The 21082-nt window shown below is 36.0% G+C and overlaps 2 protein-coding genes across 5 annotated transcripts; one reads left to right on the top strand and one right to left on the bottom strand.

Annotated features, from left to right (window-relative positions):
• Window positions 1-309: 309 nt before the first annotated feature.
• On the bottom strand, window positions 310-1581 carry si:dkey-42i9.4 (uncharacterized protein LOC492503 homolog). Its single transcript, XM_056447890.1, has 3 exons — window positions 1422-1581; window positions 1115-1251; window positions 310-890 (listed from the first exon to the last, which is right to left on the bottom strand). The coding sequence occupies exons 2-3, from the start codon at window positions 1230-1232 to the stop codon at window positions 553-555; spliced, it is 456 nt and encodes a 151-aa protein (XP_056303865.1). The 5' UTR covers window positions 1233-1251; window positions 1422-1581; the 3' UTR covers window positions 310-552.
• A 1569-nt stretch (window positions 1582-3150) lies between these two features.
• On the top strand, window positions 3151-20557 carry atrip (ATR interacting protein). 4 transcript variants are annotated; one of them, XM_056448325.1, is made up of 14 exons: window positions 3151-3409; window positions 5010-5325; window positions 8716-8795; window positions 8892-9062; window positions 9141-9256; window positions 10844-10944; window positions 11079-11150; window positions 11342-11468; window positions 14777-15361; window positions 17812-17954; window positions 18031-18122; window positions 18205-18291; window positions 19733-19991; window positions 20399-20557. In XM_056448325.1, exons 2-14 carry the CDS (start codon window positions 5025-5027, stop codon window positions 20470-20472), a joined length of 2208 nt encoding a protein of 735 aa, XP_056304300.1. In that variant the 5' UTR covers window positions 3151-3409; window positions 5010-5024; the 3' UTR covers window positions 20473-20557. The 4 variants fall into 4 exon arrangements, with proteins under 4 accessions (XP_056304300.1, XP_056304298.1, XP_056304301.1 ...); XM_056448323.1 differs by having other exon boundaries at window positions 3151-3363; XM_056448326.1 differs by having other exon boundaries at window positions 3151-3363; window positions 8719-8795.
• Window positions 20558-21082: the final 525 nt, after the last annotated feature.

The following is a 21082-nucleotide window of genomic DNA, read 5'->3' on the forward strand; positions in this document are numbered from 1 at the left end:
GCATTTTACATTATACATACTAAAACACACCAAATTAACAATTTTTTTATTGGAATATAAAACTAACAGCATGTTAAATCAAAATTTCAATTTGTTATTCACTTCCACAAATGTTACTCTTATCAATTTATTCATTGGTTCAGTTGTTATTCCATAAAGTTTAGGAAAAGTAAATATTTTAGAAACATCCTAAAGTTGTAGTTATGTGTAACTAAAAGTTGTTTATTATGAAATAAACATAAAATATATATATTTATGTAAAATATGCTTTGAGCATAGAAGAGAGAGAGAAAAAAAAACACAAAACAGTTTAAGTTTCTAGAAATTCATAGAAAACCTTTTAATAGAAATTTAAAAAAACATATTCAACATGACTGTACAGGGAGCTTAAAACACATTTAATCAAAATACATCTGTTTTCACTATGAGGTCAATAATATTTCACCATTGATTTAAAAAAATCTGGAGGAAAAAAAAAGGTTTAAAAAGTAACTGAACATGAGCGATGCCTGATTTACTACGCTCACAAGCAGATCAACAGACAACTATTCTTCAGCTGGAGCAGGTCATCATGCTGAAGGATTTGGATGGACTCTGCTGTTCCATTCTCAGTTCGCCTTTGCAGCTGTCCCCCGGATTCTTGTCTGACAGAGGTGTGGACTCGTAGAGGACGCATATGGAGCCATCCTCTCCAATCCGGTAGGATACTTCATATGGATCGACCCACATGGTGAGTTCACTTGGCAGCAGAGAAAAAAGCCGCTCTTTTGTGAGTCCAATCGTACAAGCTGCTTTGCCTATCAAAGGGTCCATCTTGTGGTTGATCCGGATGCACCTGTAGCCCGAACCTCGGAATGGTGCATTTGGGAACCAGTGGTGGCGATAATGATCTGCAATGAAAGAATGAACAATGGTTATGACTATTACTATGATGAAGTTTTTGATGCTTAAAGCAGATTGCATTTAAAAAGGTGTAACTTTCAGTCAATGGACTTTGGTGCTGCCATAAACCAACCCTGCTTTGTTCTTAACAATAAACAATATCAGAATTTGGAAGATACACGGTTAAATTGAGTTAGAAACAATAAAAAGATCATATCTAATGTATTATTACCTCCCAAAGCTTCTTCCAAAGAGAACCTGAATCGTTGCAGCTGTTCTTCTGAAAGCAACCCTGTTCCTCTCAACAGACGCGCGACAAAGTTAGCAGCAGTAGAGACTTCGGTTTTCATTGTGAAGTTTTAGCATGAGCTGAAAAGGAAAAATGAGTCAAACTTTAATACACAGCCAAAAGAAAGCTCAATCGAGTGTTTTTAGATCAATTAAGTCGAAAAAGCTGAACTCAACAGGCCCGAACAGCGTCTTTGGCTCGTTCCTTTGTTCAAAACAACGCGAAATAAAACGCCTTAAACGTAACTAACCTGTTCCAGTGAATCAGATGAGAGACATATAAAGTTTCTACAGCTGTTCCAAGTGCTTTTATCAACCCAGTTGTAAAATTGGACGAATAAATCACAATTTCGACCACGAACTTCCTCCTCCGACGGTGGTTCGAGCTACGTGCAGTCCCACTTCTGCGCTCAGATGGTAAACACTCTGCAGCCACTCGCCTGCGCCAATCAGAGAGCGAGTTCTCTGTGACGTCACGAGTGATTAATTTCTATAAACAACCCTTGTATCACGTATCAAACAAGTAAATTGTTGTTGTAACACTGACCACTTTTTTGTATCATTTTTTTAACCGTAGGTGACATTTATTATACGCATATGTGCACGTTATTACTCTTAATCAATGTTGTTGTGTCTCAGGGGATTTTCACACACACATGAATTGCAGACACAATATATGCATATTTTGGCCACAAATGGACTCATTCATTCACACAATTTACTAATATATCAGCACGAACTCATTTGTTTCTTTGTTTTAAAGTGATCTCTTTACTAAACCATATGTTGTAATACTTCAACCCCAAATAAAACAACAACAAAAGCACTCAACATGCAACATGCTTGTAACAACATGCACAAATTGTGTGAGATTAAAAACGTATGTTGTCATAGATGCATTAGCGTAGATCTGCAAACACACTGTGGACAAAGCAGCAAACAGTATTTCATTGTTTACCCATTAATACACATTTCTGTAGCCTGTAACAATATTTTGAAGTCTTACTGTCTCATTTAAAGTATTTAAGCTAGTATTTCGTAGCTATTTAGCACAATTATTACAGTTGGTTGTAACCTACATGCTAACTTAGCTCATTTATTAACTGCAAAATTTTTATCGTATAAAAAAAGATATGCTTGTTGTGTATGTTTGTTGCAAATGTTCACAATCATTTGTTCTCTTTAATAAATCGTGGGCGTGCTGTATTCCAACCTAAAACAGCAGCGACAAAACACTCCATGAATGCACACATTGTGTGAAATAAAAAAGTATGTTTTCATAGATTCATTAGCATGGATGCTAAATATCTGTAGACGCACACTACTGCTGTGGACAAAGCAGCAAACATTATTATTTACCTATTTATAGTTTACACTTTTCTGTAGCCTGAAACAATGTTTTTGATGTCTAACTTAACAGCTTTTGTTAAAAAATAAAGCAGTTTGCAGCTATTTAGCACAATTGTTACAGTTGGGTTATAACTTACATGCTAGCTTATTAACTGCAAGTTTTGTCGTATGCTTGTTGTGATCATATAAAATGTACCTGCTAATTTTTAGTGATACCTTTTTTGCTTACAAAATATCATAAAAATACCATTAAACAGTATTTAATTGTGTGTGCACCTTGTAAATATATACATTATTAATTTTACTCATACTGCTCTGCGTCAGTGTTTTGTTGTGTACTCATATTTTTGCATTTAAACCAAAATAATCTACAATCTTGTAGCCTTATACGAAAACGTTTAACACTTTCACAAACACACCGTGTTGAACATGCTTAGACAACTTCTAAATCACGGCTTTGTGCAAGTTTTTTAATCAAAATGAATTGTTCAAAACGCATTTTGTCGCAAGAGAGTCTCCATAGTACGTACGCTACTCTTTTGACGAATCAGAACTCGTTATAAGACACTGTAGCTGCGGTTTAGCCAATCAGGTGATGTTTTACTACCGCGTACGCTTTCGCCTGGCCGCATGGACACTCCTCTTCACGTGAATGAATACCGAACCTTCAGAAATGCCTCCAACTTTTCCTCTTGTCATTTATTTGTTTGTTTTGTCAACAATTTTTATGTAAACAGCTCAGAATTGCACTTTATTTGGAGTGTTTACTTTTGGTTTGTCATGTCGGTGGTTTGACGGGCCGTTGCATGTTATGCAGGAATCTGAGGAGCCTAAATCAAGCAGGTGACTGATAAACTTGAACACTTTACTACACTTTTACCATGTCAAAGTTAGTATGGGAGTCTGGAAGAGCATTGTTTGGTAGTTTGTTAATCAGGTATTATCTTACACATTATAAGATGAAAAATAACTGGATTATCTGACCAGTAAGTTAGTGTTAGTGTTATCGTATTAAAATTGTCAGATGCTAACGTACTGGTTGATATTAATGAACTGGCACGAACCGTACTGTAATGTCAGGGATTTTCAGTCGTTCCCAAATGTATCCCAAAATGTAATTTGTATTTGCAAAATACATTTTATATTGCGAAAAACAAACATTAGATATTGTATTTTATGTTTTTTTCTAAATTATTTATTTTCTGCTATCATTTTTGTAGATTATTAATAAAGCCATTCATTCTTTAAGAATTGTGGCTCAGTTTTAATTGTTACATTTACGTTTAAATCAATAAGCTTGTCCATTTAATTGAAATCATGGGATGTATAGGTTTTTAATAAATATAAAATGTGTGTTTAAACATTTATTTATATAGTAATACATATAAACATGTTATCCTGGATGTCTTAATTATGAGGCTAGAATAAAAGCTGTTTATAATAGTTTAAAATCCATTTTAAGGTCAAAATTATTAGCCCCTTTAAGCAATATTGTTTTCGATAGTCTATAGAACAAACAGTCATTATACAATAACTTGCCTAATTACCCTAACCTGCCTAGTTAACCTAATGAACCTAGTTAAGAAGTGACTTGAAAAATATCTAGTCAAATATTATTTACTGTCATCATGGCAAAGATAAAATAATTCAGTTGTTAAAACTATTATGTTTAGAAATGTGTTGAAAAAAATCTTCTCTCCGTTAAACAGAAATTGGGGGGAAAAGATAAATAGACGGGCTAATTCTGACTTCAACTGCACATTATAGTGGTCATGTATATACAAACATTGTACAGCTTATGCAGTACTATTTATTATAAAACCTGGTGGGGATATTTAATAATTTACTAAAGTTTTAATCACTTTAAGACATATTTATCCAAAATTTTCCAATTGTAATGACATTCCATTAGTGATGATCTGTCCCTCATTAGCATAGACAGCCCTGAGTGAGAAGCAGTCGTCTGCCGTTAGAGGCATTATAGATGTGGAGTTTTAGGATGCACAAATGAAAACTGCAGATAACCATAGGCATTTGTAGCTCCGCCCACATTTGAAAAGAGGGCCTTTTCTCACTTGAATTTAAAGAGACAGTCACCAAAATGGCACAATTTGGATCGAAGTCTAAAAGGGGCAGTTTCAAAAAATTGTTAGCGGGGTACTTTGAGCTGAAATTGAACACACTCTAGGGCAGGGGTGCCCAAACCCGGTCCTGGAGGGCCGGTGTCCTGCATAATTTAGCTCCAACTTCCTTCAACACACCTGCTTGGAAGTTTCCAGTATATCTATAAAGAGCTTGATTAGCTGGTTTAAGTGTGTCTAAATGGATTTAGAACTAAACTTTGCAGGACACCGGCCCTCCAGGACTGAGTTTGGGCACCCTGCTCTAGGGGCATCAGAGACTTATCATCTTGTGAAAAGAGACATAAACATATTCTTTACTACACTGATTATTCACTAAACATTACTAACTTTTTATTGATTTCCCAGCAGGAGCTCGTTGACATGGACTTTCCGCCGAGCAAGAGACTGAAGGGCCCTCAGGTGAAGACTGGGCCCGACCCGTTTGACGATGACATTGATTTCACCCAAGATGATCTGGAGCAGATTGATATCATTGCATCTCAGGCCATCAGCGCAGACGTCCAGAACAGCAGCTCCAAGAGATCTTTCGACTCTGTGTTTGCCTGCGCTGATGAACCAAGCAAAGCTCCAGTGAGGTCTGGACGGAAAACATTCGCCCTCGGAGACGCTTGCAGCAGCAGCACTTACAACAACACACACGCTCAAAGAAAAGACACGTCTGGTCAGTACTGGGTGTTTCTGATCCACATAACACAACATTTTTAACCTTATTTATGTTCCATAGTTATTTTGCAGTTGCTGTTGAGTTAATTGGACTCTAGATAGGTTAAAGTGGCGATTTAACATATATCTTGTTAATTTTTAATATCAGTTGATTGATAATAAGTGATAAAAACAGAAAATTTAATGATAATGGATACTATGAAATATTAAAATTACGTTATTATAATGTAATAATATTATTTAGATTAAAAATATTGAGATAATGTATATTATCTTTTTAATAATATGTAATTTTTGAATAAATTATTATAATGAAAATATTAATTGTGATTAGGTAAGATTTTGATCAAAAAGTATTTTTTTTTTGTTTTTTCCGGAAAGGTCTATATGTGTGAACAGGCCCTTTTTGAAAATACTGGTAAATTTGTTTCGGCAATTTTCCGTATAGAGAAGTTGTAACATTACCGGTAATTTGCCGGAATGCTGCTCTGTGTGAACACAGAGGGAAAATTGCCGTAAAGAGCGCGTTTACGATTAGAACGCGCTGACGTGAGACGTCTACTCCAACCATTCAGAACATTCAGACGCATTCACATTCGCGCTGTTTATGAAAATGAAAGTTTTGAATATTTTTCCAGAAACATTTAGCTGCTAGATGGTAGTCAGATAACGTTTATTCCTTCTATGTTTCTTCTTAATGCCAACTGTGGAAAGAATTATCGATAAAATACTTATGATAAACCGCTGTTTGTTTACCTTCAAGCTCTGCTTCAGTTGCTTGACGCGTGTGCACATGAAGGAGCCGGTGAGCACCAGCACAAACATATTATGTACCATAAACAAAAGCCCGACCCCTTCGATGTTTACAAATATAAGTGCTGCCGTTTAGAGCTCATTTCTGGTTAATGATGTCAGAATTTACCTGTATTTTGGAATGGATGTGTGAAGGGTCTTTTCCAGAATAATTCCGGAACGTTCTTGCCTGTGTGAACAACGCTTTTTTGAATCTACCGGTAAAGTTGTCCTGGTAATTTTCCGGATATTTACCAGTATCACTGTGTGAAAGAGGCTAGTAACTAATATGGTTTAATATCTAAAACAGCAAAATGTTTTGTTATTAAACTATATTTTTTATAATTATAGTTTTTATTATTAAATTGTGTTATCGTTTTTATTTTATCGAAACACTGCAAGTCTAATTTCCAAAGTTTTATTGCATAGATGAACTACAAATTAAGCATGTTTTATGTCTGATTTAAATTAATAATAATTGTAATAATAATAATAAAAACAACAATATAATTAGGTAAAATTTTATAATTGAAATTGAATAATACAGATTTTAGGGATGCTCCAATCAGGATTTTTGCAGCCGATACAGAGTACCGATTCCTTGTCATGGTGATCGGCAGATACCGAGTACCAATTCTGATGCTTCAAGCTTTATAATGCAAAAAAGCTAATTTTTCCTATAAGTATGATACTTCATGGTTTCCGCTACATTCATTCTTCCATGGCGGGGCGCGATGCCAAAATTCATCCCGCCACGGCTCTATTACAGCTTCTCATTCAAAACATTACATTTTTTTAATAGCGGGTTATAATCACACCAAAACATATTAAAAGGTAAGTGAATTATAACAGCGCAAACTTTTCTGTAACCGTAGTAGTGCTGTGCGTCATTTGTTTAACCCTCTACGTGCTGACTGGCTGACTGACAGGCGCGTGATGCGTGAGGCCAGCAAACATGACGTATAGCGGTTTCACTTTACTTCAGGACGCATTAATACTGCTCTATAGGTCTATTGGTGACATTTATAAATATTCCCAGCAAATCTAATAAATGTTGGAGACACACTTGTTACATAAACGTACTAAATTGCGCCTCAGCAGCGTTTATTTGAGAGCGCAAAAGAAGATCTGCGCGCTCTTAAAACGGCTTATATTTGAGGGGGCGTGCAAGAAGTTTTGTGCACGAGCAGAGGAAATCGGCGCGCAAGCAAAGAGATCGGCATGCTCGTAGGCTATTACATAAATGCGATCTCGACTTCTAATGCTGCACTCACGACATTTGTAATTAACATTGAAATAACGCGAGAGGTAGTTGGTAGATCTGTGTAAAAATGCCTGCCGCCACAGCTAGAAAAAATCCTGGAGGAAACTCTGTACTTAAGTGGAGATCTCGCCATACCTAAGAGAGTAACATAAGGATGCTGCAAATAATCCCTTAAAAACATCTATTATTAACATTTAGTGTGAACATGTCATGGTCAGGAGTTTTACAAAAATAATAGATAAAACAGATTTTTAAAATTGGTAAGAAATGATTTACAATGCAGTGTGCAAACAATGCAAATTATGGAAGAACAATTCAACGTGTCTCAATGAAGAAAAAGTTTAGAGTGAATAATTGATGTATAAGAAGTTAACCTAATCAATGCAATACTTAGAACATCACTGTGCCTCTCTCAATCTGTTTTCTTGTTCACTCACTCTCGTCACTCCTTCCTCTGCTTGTAAAGTCATAAACAAATGTCGACAACATAAACAAATGTTCTTGATGTCGGCCAGATTGGTGTGTACCGATTGAGTCATGAAATGTGATTATCGGCCGATACCAATCGCGATCGGAGCATCCCTAATAGATTGATAATATCCTCATAGCAGATAAAAATTGTTACAATTTAAGATGAAAATAGTCGGTATAACATTTCATGAAATAATAATTAAAATCCAAAATAACATAGGATTTAGATTTTTATAGAGAAGTCAACATTTGAACCGGATTAAAAATGTTTTTTCTAAATTGTCCTAAAACATTAAAGGGTGTTGCTCAGTAGTTTTAGGACAACTTTGATGAAAGGTCTTGAATCACTTGAAATGTTGACTACTGTCTTTATTTTAGTTATTATTAGATAGAATTATATTAATACTTAGGCAACACGGTGGCTCAGTGGTAAGCACTGTCATTTCACAGCAAGAAGGTAACTGATTCGAGCCCTTAGCTGGGTCAGTTGGCGTTTCTGTAGCGTTTGCATGTTCTCCTTGTGTTGGCGTGGGTTTCCTCTGGGTGCTCCGGTTTCCCCCACAGTCCAAAACATGCGCTATAGGTGAATTAAATAAACTAAAATGCCCGTAGTGTATGTGTTTGAATGAGTGTTTATGGATGTTTCCCAGTACTGGGTTGCAGCTGGAAGGGCATCCGCTGTGTAAAACATTTGCTGGATAAGTTGGCGGTTCATTCTGCTGTGGCGACCCCTCATGAATAAAGGGACTAAGCCGAAGGAAAATTTGTGAAAATTAATACCTCATGTTTCTTTGATCATTTTCGCATTGTAAGCATTGTTTGCTTAAACTACAAATGTAACATGCTTGTGTTGTTATATAGCAGATGGTCATTCCACTAAAGATGGAGATGATCTCTACTACAAACAATTAGAGGAACAGCAAGCAGAACTGAAGAAAAAGGTGTGTGTTCAGTGCTTTATTTGCTCATCAAATAGACACATTGCACACACTTATAGCACATTATTCCTGACATCTCTTCTGTGTGTTGTCTCTCAGCTGAAGGAGGTGGAGGAGGAGATCCTGATGAAGAACGGGGAGATTCGAGTGCTGCGGGACTCTCTGAAACAGGCTCATCAGGAGCGCGAGCAGCACCGGCAGGCACAGATCATCCTGGAGAAGGAGAAAACTCAGGCTCAGAGCGACCGAGAGAAGGAGCTCTCCAGGAAGGTAGATCTCAGTGGCTCATCCTCCTCAGATGAACTGGTGAAATAGTTCAGACTAACGAGATGCTGAGGTTTCCTGCAGGTGCAGTCCCTGCAGTCGGAGCTGCACTTTAAAGAGGCTGAGATGAACGAGATGAGAGGGAAACTGCAGAGCGTGGAGCGCGGAGGAAAGCAGAGCAGCACACCTGCACGACCAGTGTAAATACCACATTCAGCTTCTTTGTTTCTCTGTTTTGTTCATATACTCACACACTCAATTCTAGAGTGTTTTATTTTATGGCTAGTTTCAGTACAGTACAGTACACGTTTATTTACATTTCCACTGTCAAAAGTATCATTATAGCAAACCCTGCCATACCATTTCTTTGAGAGCTATTCATAAGGGTAGCTAGCACAACATTAAAGTCTGTGTGAACCAGAAGTTGCTGAGACTTTTGTTTCAGTATGTTGATGCACATCCAACTGAAACTGCATATTGTGCAGGGGGCGGGGTTTTCTTTTTGTGCATCATTCGCTCATAGCAAACTAACGGTAAGAGGGCCGTGGAGAAGATTACTGATGTCAACAGAGAAGAACCGCCACTACAAACACGGCAGCAAATGCTCAGACTTTGATTGATGATTACAAAACAAGTTATAATAATAATTAAGTCTATGAAATGGCACAGATTAATTGTTCACCTAAACAATAACAATGCGCGCTAGCAAAATAAACATCGTAAATTTAGATTTCACATGGATTTTAAGGTACTAAGGGCTGGAGCTAGACTTGTTGCTGAATGCTGATTGGTTTACAGAGAATTGTCACTTGCTGGTGCAAAATTATAAGGGAACAACAACACAGGACAGGTCATTTGTCAATACACAGCCAACGTTCAGTCACTATCCTTAGGGTTTATCAGGGGTCGCCACAGCGGAATGAACCACCAGATACTCTGGGATATGTTTTTTATGCAATGGATGCCAATTCACCTGTACCGCAAATCTTTGGATTGTGGAGGAAACCCACATGAATGTGCAGAACATACTAACTCCACACACAAATGCCTCCTGCCCCAGCCGAAACTCGAACCAGTGACCTTCTTACCATGAGGTGACAGTGCTAACCACTGAGTCACCGTTTCACCCGTACAGCCAAAACATGACCTTATTATAGTACAATTAGCATGTAGCATGAACCGTGGCCATCCCAAGCTGAAACAAAGCTTGTTTTCTTCTTGTGACAAACAGCCACATGCTAAGAAGTCCAGAATCTGCTGTATGTCCAGGGGCCTGTACTACGTATCTGTACCTCAGGCCAGATTAGCTGGTTAGCCAGTTAAGTTTCAAGTTAGTTTGCACCAATCTTGGGTTTTACCCAAGAACTGAGCTACATTTATTGTATCTAAAACCCAGAATTGGTGCAAACTAAACTGATACTTGACTGGCTACCCAGCTTCATGGTAAAATCCACTGTATTGTTGTTTAAAGGGTTATTCACATATTAAATAGCTTATAAATGTGTGGAAAACATGAGAAGCATCACCTCCTCTCTCTGTATTTGCGCACTCTTGTCATGTGTCTACATTTGAAGTGATAAACTTGAGTCTGCAAAAGATGCGTTATGTGTACAGCTTTCTTCTTTGAGCAAAAATGACATGGATCATAACTTTCTGTTAGTGAAAGTCAAACCAAAGTTACTTAAAAGCAATAAATCTTTCAATTAGAAAAGCAACAACACTGGTACCCATGTAATAATTGGATGTATGAGTCTGTACATATGAATTGATTTGCTTGTTGTTGACAGTGTTAAGTCTCCTGTGAGCCGAACGTTTATGACAAAGGAAAACTTCTCGGCCGAACTCTCAAAGAGAACGTCTCCAGTCAAACCAGGCTCTTCATCAGATGGTATGAATTATTCCTTTGTGTGTCTATATCTACTGTTCGTATATAATGATTATATCTACTTTCACTTTCGCTTTTCATTACTGAGGTCTTACCATCAATAATATAAACTTTTCACACTGTGATTTCCGATGCAGCACAGTCCAGATGTTTACTCCCAGAAGATCAGCGATTGCAGCAATGCATGACCTCTGATCTTCAAAAGGAAGGTAAAATATTGATACCTCCATATTGTTTGGAGGCACATTTATTTTGACACTCTCCACATTTTAAAGGGATAGTTCACCCAAAAAATAATCTAAATTCCACAATCATTCCTGCTTCATTGAGTTGGGGTCGCACCAGTGACTGCACTAGTGTGGTGTTCTGTAGTGTGATGTTGTGTTTTGTGATCCTGCAGGATGTGTGTTACTAAAGCTGCTCCTCCAGCAGCCTCTGGACCCCAGTGCTCTGGGTCTCTGTCATCTGCTGTCCATCAGTCCTGATGCTCTGCCCAACTTACTGACACAACACGCATGCATCAGTCCGTGAGTAGCACAAAACACACACAACACCTGCTGGGTGTGTGTATGTTTGCGTAAAACACTTGCAGTGCATACAGCCTTTTGTTTTGGGAAATCATTGACCAGCTTTTATAGCGTTCATCACTACATTTTAAGCATGGAATTTTCCATTGTGACATATATAAACATTAGTGCATATTTGTTGGTATTTCCAGTGGAAAGTTTGATCAATTAAAAAAAAAAAGCTAACAAATTTCTTTGTCAATTAAAAAAGGTTTGTTTGGTATAAAAAAACTTCTATTATTATTATTATTATTATTATTATTATTATTATTATTATTTAATACATTTTTAAAATATATTTTTTGTTAATAATTTAATTAATTAAATTACTGAACTAAATATTAAGAGATTATTAATAGTAAAATTCTCCAATAATAATAGTAAATTGAGTCATTTAAAACCACTGTTAAAATGACATTTATTGGTCAAAGTATTTAAAAACTTTGCATTTTTAAGCATTTTCTATTTTACAGTTTATGAATGATAAATATTATTGTATTTATTATTATTATAGCATTGACTAAACAGAACGTCTTGTTAAATTGTATTTCATTTATATATTTTAACAAATTTTTATTATTGTTCATTATTGCTTGTAGTAGTTATTCTTTGTAGGTTTTACATGTAGCATTTATATTAGTTGCATATTTTTTCATTTTTACTCAGTTTAATATTATTCATTCATTTATGCATTCATTTTCTTTTCGGCTTAGTCCTTTTATTAATCTGGGGTCACCACAGCGGAATGAACCGCCAACTTATCCAGCACGTTTCTACGCAGCTGATGCCCTTCCAGCTACAAATCATCACTGGGAAACACCCATATACTCTCATTCACACACATACACTATGGCCAATGTAGTTTACCCAATTCAGTTATAGCGCATGTCTTTGGACTGTGGGGTAAACCCAAGCGGCAACCTCCCGCTCTCCCTCGGGAAGCCAATAGAGAAGTAACTGAAACTGCAATTCATCAAAATTCCGCTAGTCCTGGCACCATAATAGAGCAAATTTCAATTTAGCCCTCTGTTAGAATGGCCAAATTTACAACAGAAAAAAGGTGTTTACAGCCTGGTACAAAGAACGCCACTTGAGTGACAGCTAGGTCTCGCTGGTCGCCGTCACTTCACCTCAGCTGAATCCGGCAGATTAGCCACTGATCTCGGCATATTCATCGTATTTTTGTTCTGTTTTATGTGGCTTTACACAGTCAGCTGCCTTTTGGACTTATTTCTTACAGTTATCAGATGATATGGGATGCTGTGTCCACTTAATTGTACTCACAAGCCATTCATGTGGCCTCATTTCCCATTTAAGTAAAGTTATATACTTGTATACCATCTCTATAAATGTATTTGTTTTATTTAAGATCCGTAAAGCACTCCAGAATCTGACAGATTGATTAGCTGTAGGTTCTAGATCAGTCATCTGAAGCGTTGTCATACAGTGTTATGCTGGATTTCATCAAAAGTCTTGCATTTACTAACACAGACTATATCTGAAGTGTTTGGAAGTAATTCGCGTTTTCCTCCTCTAGAAAAAAACGTCATAAGAACAATGTTTAATGGCTCAATGTATTACAACAGGGTTTTTAAAAGTCTAAACACTTTATTGATATAGTGTACAGCCAAGCACATGTGGTCAGAACACAAACGAGTCGCAGGTAATAAAGTATTAAGCGTTTCTCCCTAAGTAAAGTCTGTCTAAGCCAGGTCCAAGCAAAATGCCAGCAGGTGTCTGTAGCTCCGCTCACTCTCCGCCTCTTTGCCCTTGTTTGGTATCCCGCCGTGGGTGCGACGACGCGCAAACAAAATGGCCACGGTTGGCCGCGCCTACTTGTAGCTTCTTTTGCAGTGTTCAGAAATCTATGGGTGATGTCACGGATACTACGTCCATATATTTTACAGTTTATGGGTAAACCGGAGCACCCGGAGGAATCTCTTGTGAACAAAGTGAGAACATACAAACTCCACTGACCCAGCCGGAGCTCGAACCAATGACCTTGCTGTGAGGCAGTCTTGCTACCCACTGTGCCAGTGTGACGCCAGTTCAATATCATTAATACAAAATTAGAAATAGTAATAATTAACAGTTAAAAGGTAAAGAAATGCTACAAATATAGAAAGCAAATTAAATTATTTTTTTCAAGCCAGTTTGAATTTTTTGGAAAAAAAACATGCTTGTTTAAATAACTTACAATTATGCCAACTTTCTCTTATTGGTTTACTTTTATCGCATCTTTAAAAATATGTTTTTTTAATCCAGTTGAATTCAAACATTTTTCTTTTTTTTTCCAAAAATGATGTTTAACTGAGCTATGATTATTTTCACAGTATTTCCTATATTATTTTTTTGGGATAAAGTCTTATTTGCTTTATTTCTGCTAAAATAAAAGCAGTTTTTATTTTTTAAAAATCATTTTAAGGTCAATATTATTAGCCCCCTTAAGCAATATTTTTTTTTTCGATTGTCTAAAGTAGCGGTTCTAAAAATGGGGTTCTGTACCCCCCGAGGGGTCGCTTAGCGATTTCCAGAAGTCCTTTTGTTAAACTATTATAATAACCATATTTTAACCTACTGAAGAACAAAATAGTAGCTAATAGTAACATTGTTAACATGTTAATAATAAACATTTAAAAAAACTACATGCGAATAAAAATCAGCCTTTCAATTTTTTTATTTATTTTTATTTTAGTTTTTTTTGCAACCCCTTGAGTGATAACGATATATTAAAGACAGCAATACCATCAAATGCAGTACATTGATTTTATGGCACCAGGTTAAACTTTCGGACACCTTTATGCCAGTCACGTACATTAAAAACAAATACATGCTGACGAGCTTTGGAGCTTATGAGCTCCAAAATTAAATGGTAAATAGACTTTGACGTATTGGTATGTGTGCGCCATGGGGTGAAAGGTTTTGTATAATTATAATGACCTCAGAGAATATTGCAAGTCATTGGCATTGTTATTTTGGGGCTGGCGGGCTGAAAAGTTCAGAAATCCCTGGTCTAAAGAACAAACATCTGTTTACAATACCTTGCCTAATTATCCTAGTTCAGCCTTTAAATGTCACTTAAAGCTGAATTCTAGGATCTTGAAATATTTCTAGTAAAATATTATGTACTGTCATCAAGCCAAATATAAAAGAAATCAATTAGCTATTATGTTTAGAAATGTTTTGGAAAAATTCTTCTTTCTGTTAAACAGAAATTGGGAAAAAATATACAGGAAGTGCTAATAATTCAGATTTTTTTCCCCCCTCAGTGGATCGTTGTCGACCTCCAGCTCGTCCTCCACAGACCTCCGCTCGTTTCCTCGTTCTCCGTCTCGGTTCCACCACCTCCAGAGTCTGGCCATGTCCGCTCTCACAGCTCTCTCTCTCCATCAGCCCACCACTGTCTCTCCCCTCTTGTCCTGCCCGTCAGCAGTGCACTTCCTCCCCCTGCTTTCCTTCCACATTAGCACCTACTGTCAGTCTCTAGAGGTCTTCGACTCCTCCACCAAAACCTCTCTCCACAGCGGCTCTCTGTCCGGCTCTTCAGACTCCAGTCTGAGCTCCATTCTGGAGGAGTCTCTAAGCGGACAGGAGGAGTTGGCTCTGGCGGCCCTCAGAGCGCTTCAGCACATCGTCTGCTACAGTAAAGAGGCTCTGGAGGATGTGATTCGGATGCAGACTTCCAAAAACGTGCTTGGGGAAATGCAAAATCAGATGCCGGTCCTGAGGAGGGTTTTACAACTGGCAGATCCGGCGTTCAGTACCGCCGCGGGACATCGGGAGGCGCTAGTGGGCTGCAGTTGGAAGATTCTCAGTGTGCTGGCAGAGAGAGCGCAGGACAACCTGATCTCCAGGTGCAGTATACTGTTTGAACAAGGTGAAATCTGATATTGCGATACTTTGTCTGTAACATATATTGAAATATAAGTATACTATTTGAATTAAGATGACTTAAATTTGTCACTTAATAAATCATAGATGGATTTGGGATGATTCTGTAAGGAAGTGAATCATACATAAAATATAATAAACAAATTACAAGCATAGCTGAATTTAATAAAGCAAATATACAGATGAAATAAACAGTGCTTTGTTTTTCTTTTGGAGAGTCAAACAATTTTCAGATTAGGGCTGCACGATATTGAATAATCTGTATTTTTTATGTAAAAAAAAAAAGGATTTGTTTTACTGTGATGTATATTGCGGTATAAATATAATTTCTCTAGATGATTTAAATAGCTTTATTTGTAAAGATTGATCATCTGGGGGATCAAGCATTTTTGCATTGCATCTGCTAAAAATATAATAAATTAGATGCATATATTAAAACAACAGAGTAAAAATTAAAGATAAATATAGAAATTGAACAATCAAACATAAAATAACCTGGTTATCACTGTATAAATAATTAATTCCTTCATTTTCCCTCAGCTTAGTTCCCTATTTATCAGGGGTGGTCACAGCGGAATGAACAAACTATTCCAGCATGTGTTTTATGCAGCGGATGCCCTTCCAGCTGCAACCCAGTACTGGGAAATGTATAAATAAATTTTATACTTATATTTAATATTTAAATATTATTTTATAATATTGTATAAAATTATTTAGCGAATATTTATTTGATTATTTATTAAAGATCAAAGGATAAAGCTATTGTTAACATTGCGATATTGATGCTCAAATGATATATCGTTCAGCCTTATTTCAGATATAGAAATTTAATAATCTAATGTATAATAACACACTGCATGCCTTTCGTTATACAAGTAGTTCAATAAAAATAACATTTACTAAAGTCACAAATGGTACAATTTCTTGTGCTTGAAATGCCCACATTGTCACAGGACTCAAAAACAGACGCATATGATTCATTATTGTCAAACTCTGCAGTGACTGCACAAATGTCATGTGTTCTGAACTGTGGCTATGTGAAACTGCGATATTGATGCTGAAACGATATATTGTGCAGCCCTAGTTTGGATTGGTTGTTTTACCAGGCCAATTTTAAAGACTCTTGGTCTATTTATGTATATTTAAATGTAAACATACATATTTATGTTTGTTTAAATGTAAAGAAGAAAGGAGTAATTGACGATGGGCAGGGTTGTTGAATGGACACTTTTCAGAAGACTGTTATGGCACATTTAACAGTGAAGTTTTTAATATTTAGATTTAAAAACATGTTTATATGTATTAATGTATGTATTATGTCATCTTTTCACTAAAATACAAAACAGGAGTTACCGCTTATGTGAGGCGTTTCTAATTCCGCGTCTATGGACAGGACTGTAAATATGACGTTATTCTCTCTTCTGGCTGCCGTTATCAATCTCACACTATATATTTTTTTTCTTTTTCTGAAAGTCTTGACCACACCATTGTTTGATTGTTTCAGCAAATAGGATTGTAAAAAAACATTTGTTGCACTCTCCTATTCATTGTGCTCTACGTTTACCGCACTATGACAACTTCCGCTACTGGGAAGCCTGGAAATGTGAAAAGGGTCCGTTATTCGCACACCCAGTGTTGCGGTCCTGTTGCAAACTGCACATGGCAGTATTTTCTAATAATTTGATGGTCAGGTGTCAATTATTTCTATTATACTGTAGTTAACGTGCATAAAGACATTTTTAGGATGTTTAAATTCAGGTAATTTATCTGTTTTTTGTCCTCAAACTGCTTGTGTGTAGGACTAGTTTCTTGCATGTCTCATCAAAATCTATTTGCTTTGATTTCTGACTTCTGTAGATGTATAACAACTAAAATGATTCAGTGTAGTGAAATGGTAAAACCAGCCTGGAACTACTTTAGCTGAGCGTTTATCTGAAAATAACTCGACACACAATCAGAATAGCCCAACAGTATAAGGAATAATTGACTTTTGGACATTGAAATGCTAGAAATTATTCATTATAGAACGGTTGAATCTGGAAACTGTAACTTTTCAGATGTCTGACTTAAGTGGATCATGTGCTAGCATGTTAAAGACAATATTAAATGGCATATATAAAGGGATAGTCCACCCAAAAGATTTGATTTATTCAGTTTGTCATATTATTATTATTTTATTATCATTATTATTATTATTTTCTTTTGACACACACACACGTATATATATATATATATATATATATATATATATATATATATATATATATATATATATATATATATATATATATATATATATATATATAATGTATATATATATATATATATGTAGGTAGGTAGGTAGGTAGGTAAAAAGTTTTATATACATGTTTGGTCAATTAAGCTACTGTCTTGTTTTTCAAATATACTGTAGGCTCCAGGTGGTCATGTCCAATTCCGTGCTGTGTAAATGCCTGACTCTGGAGACCACGTACAGAATTGTCCATCTGTGTGTGAGATTTCTGTCGTTTATCATCTGTAATGACGAGATGGCCACTAAACTCTGCTCGCATGACTGTGAGTGTCTTTTAGACTTCCATCAAATGTGTATTTATTTATGATTATATGATTTACATAAACTCTTTTCCTCCAGATCCGTGTCCTTTTCTCAAAATATTCCAGTACGTCACATCCAGACCGCATAAATCCTCTACTGAGGACGCATGGAGTTGCTTGGAGCTTGTGGTAATTCATCTTGTACTTTTTTGTTTAGAAATGTATTACTTGCATAAACACAGCATTAAATAGCAGATTCCTCGGTCAACAGGTCATCCGGTTATTGACTAAGCTGTTCACACAGAAGACTGGAACATGGGTGGCTCTGTGCGAATCATCCTGCCAGTGTGTTAATGAGGTTTGAGTTTATTTATTTTCAGACATTCATATCTGTTATAAATCAAAATGAAAGTTTTCTGGGCTGTTAGTTATAATATGTTCATTTAAAGGTTATCTGTAATCCAGTGTGCACAAAAGCAGTGACAAAATTCAAACTGAAAAGATACAACTTTTAAAACGGCCAGTTTTCTCAGTTCTGCCAATAACGATCAACATTTTTTATGACATCATCTTCTCATTACATATTCTGACGAATCAAATGCTTTCTAGTATCTAGTGATACAATTGAACTGAGCATTGTTACAGACTGGTAGGTCTGAACTGGCAGGTTTGACTGGTAAAAAGAAAAAAACAAAATCCCAAATGGGAATTAGGTGTTAGAGTGGCTGACTCTAGTATTGGTAACCTAGTAACCAACAGTAAACAACCCAAGCATAATGGAGACAGCTGATTGGTCACGCAAGTGTAATTTTATAAAACCACTTTGTCTAAAAAAAATATATATAAATAAATAAATAAAAAAACATTTGTAATAATTAAGGCATTTTTATTTTCCATAACTCATTTTCATGCTATACTTCAAATGCGCATTAACACAGGGGGATAGAAACCCAGCTAATGTTGATTTGAGCTGCTTTGTATTAATTTGTTATAACGATGCAAACTCAATCCACAGAAAGCTGAAATGTGCTGTGTGCATGTGCACTTACCTACGGCAAGCCCTGAGGGATAAAATACATTGCACACAAAAGGACATTAAGAATGTTTTTTTGTCATCTGGTGAATAATGTGTGATTGTTGAATTTTAGCTCATCGACTTTAACTGGCTGAGCTGTTTTTTGAGCTGAGCTATTTTACAAAATGTCATTGGCTATTTTTAAAAGGGAGAAAAGCTACTCGAAATTCCCCACCCTTTCTAAATGTTTCAGTTGAATTTGAAACACACCAAACAAAGCTCCGCAATTCAAGCATCTTCAGGGGACCTTTAAATCTCTTGTACTGACCTGAAATATATACAGTTGAAGTCCCCCCCGGTATGTTTTTCCCCAATTTCTGTTTACGGAAATATGGTTTCTAAACATGATAGTTTTAATAACTCATTTTTAATAACTGATTTCTTTTATCTTTGCCAAGATGACAGTACTTTTTTTTTTTACTTTTACAAGTTAGGTTAATTAGGCAAGTCATTGTATAGCGATGGTTTGTTCAGTAGACAATCGAAAAAATAAATTGCTTAAGAGGGCTAAAAATTTGCTTAAAATAGTTTTTAAAAAATTAAAAACTGCTTTTATTCTAGCTGAAATAAAACAAGACTTTTCTCCAGGAGATAACATATTACAGGAAATACTGTGGAAAATTTTCCATTAGTTAAACATCATTTAGGAGATAATTGAAAAAGAAAAAAATTCACAGGAGGGCGAGTAATTTTGACTTCAACTGTATACGTTTTCCCTCTTCAGGTGGTACGGACTGTCGTTGTTGTTTTACACCGACAGTGGCTGAAAACGAAATGCAGAGGAGGTCAAACGGTGGGTACTCGGATCAGGTCGAGTCCTGGATTGCAGGTACTGAGAGAAGCACTGATGTTACTGCACTGGCTGCTGTTGAAGGATTCTGCATTTTCCGAACACTGTCTGGACGTCTTACACATGTACGATCAGGTCATTCCTGCTATCAGAGACACTTTCCGTCAGCTTCCAGATCTGTCCGAGAGCGAAGGTGGGTTCATGTGTTTTCATTTGTTTGTTAATCAATGCCAATATTGCTTTAAATTAAAATAGTTAGGAAGTTATGAAGGGTTATGAATTTTTAAATGGTTTGTTCACCCCATAAATGAAGATTTGCTGTTAATTTACTCAGCCCATCCACGACTTTTTCTTTAGTAGATTATTTGTTTTGCATAAACCTTGGTCCATGGTGATTCAAGTCATTTTGAGAGTTAAAAAAAGGGCAAAACAAAATGAATACCCGTGGCTTCTTATGATCTTATACTGAGTAAATTTACAGCTAAAATAATTTTTTTTAGGGGGTAAACTAAAGGTTTAAAGATATCTGATTTAATATAAGTCATGTTATGTTAGCTAGTTATGATGGATTGAACCTTATATATTGTTGTTTGGTTGCAGAACTGGCTCTGGAGGAGATCTGCAGGTCTGAAACAGAGTATGTTGAGGACATGGATGTGGAAACAGGGTCATAACAATCAAACAAAGTCCAATTTTGTAATGAACAATGTCATTTTTAAGACTGAACATTAATGATTGGAAATTAAAGAATTAATTCTACATCACATGTGGTGCTCAGATTCCTTAGGGATTACAGAATATTAAGACTTTGTAAGCACATTACTGTTGAATCATGGCTGTCTATAAACCAAAGAAAAGTCAACAGCAAGTGACAAATTAGTAGTATTCATCTGAACCGAGTGGTAATAATTGTATGGGTTTAATATGTGGGTTAAGAAACATTGTTTTAATGATTTGCTGCTTACCTTGTTTGTTATAGTGCTACTAATGAAAGAAATTAGTATTATAAAAACCATTTGCTACAAAAAACATGGTTATTATAGTCAAACCATGGTAACCACAAAATAGCCCACACTAACCATCATTCAATGAATGAATATTCATTATTTAAGCACGGTATTTGTGATAAAAATGTGGTTATTCAAATAGTTTTTTTTTTTTAATTGAGGGTCCTGGCTTGTTAAAATATATTTAATAATGATATAATCTCAAAGCAGGAAATAAACTAACAATACGAACACTGCAAAAAAATATTAATAGTTACCTGAGCTAAGTAACACACAT

This window comes from Danio aesculapii, chromosome 22 (genome assembly GCF_903798145.1).
Source record: "Danio aesculapii chromosome 22, fDanAes4.1, whole genome shotgun sequence".
NCBI lineage: Eukaryota > Metazoa > Chordata > Actinopteri > Cypriniformes > Danionidae > Danio > Danio aesculapii.

What these genes read in the sequence shown, in the direction of transcription:
- si:dkey-42i9.4 (XM_056447890.1), bottom strand. Translation starts at nt 1,232, where the DNA reads ATGAAAACCGAAGTCTCTACTGCTGCTAACTTTGTCGCGCGTCTGTTG. An exon ending in TTTGGAAGAAGCTTTGGGAG is followed by an intron (nt 891 to 1,114) that starts GTAATAATACAT and finishes CTTTCATTGCAG; the next exon opens with ATCATTATCGCCACCACTGG.
- atrip (XM_056448325.1), top strand. Translation starts at nt 5,025, where the DNA reads ATGGACTTTCCGCCGAGCAAGAGACTGAAGGGCCCTCAGGTGAAGACT. An exon ending in AGAAGGAGCTCTCCAGGAAG is followed by an intron (nt 9,063 to 9,140) that starts GTAGATCTCAGT and finishes GGTTTCCTGCAG; the next exon opens with GTGCAGTCCCTGCAGTCGGA. An exon ending in AGATCTGTCCGAGAGCGAAG is followed by an intron (nt 19,992 to 20,398) that starts GTGGGTTCATGT and finishes GTTTGGTTGCAG; the next exon opens with AACTGGCTCTGGAGGAGATC.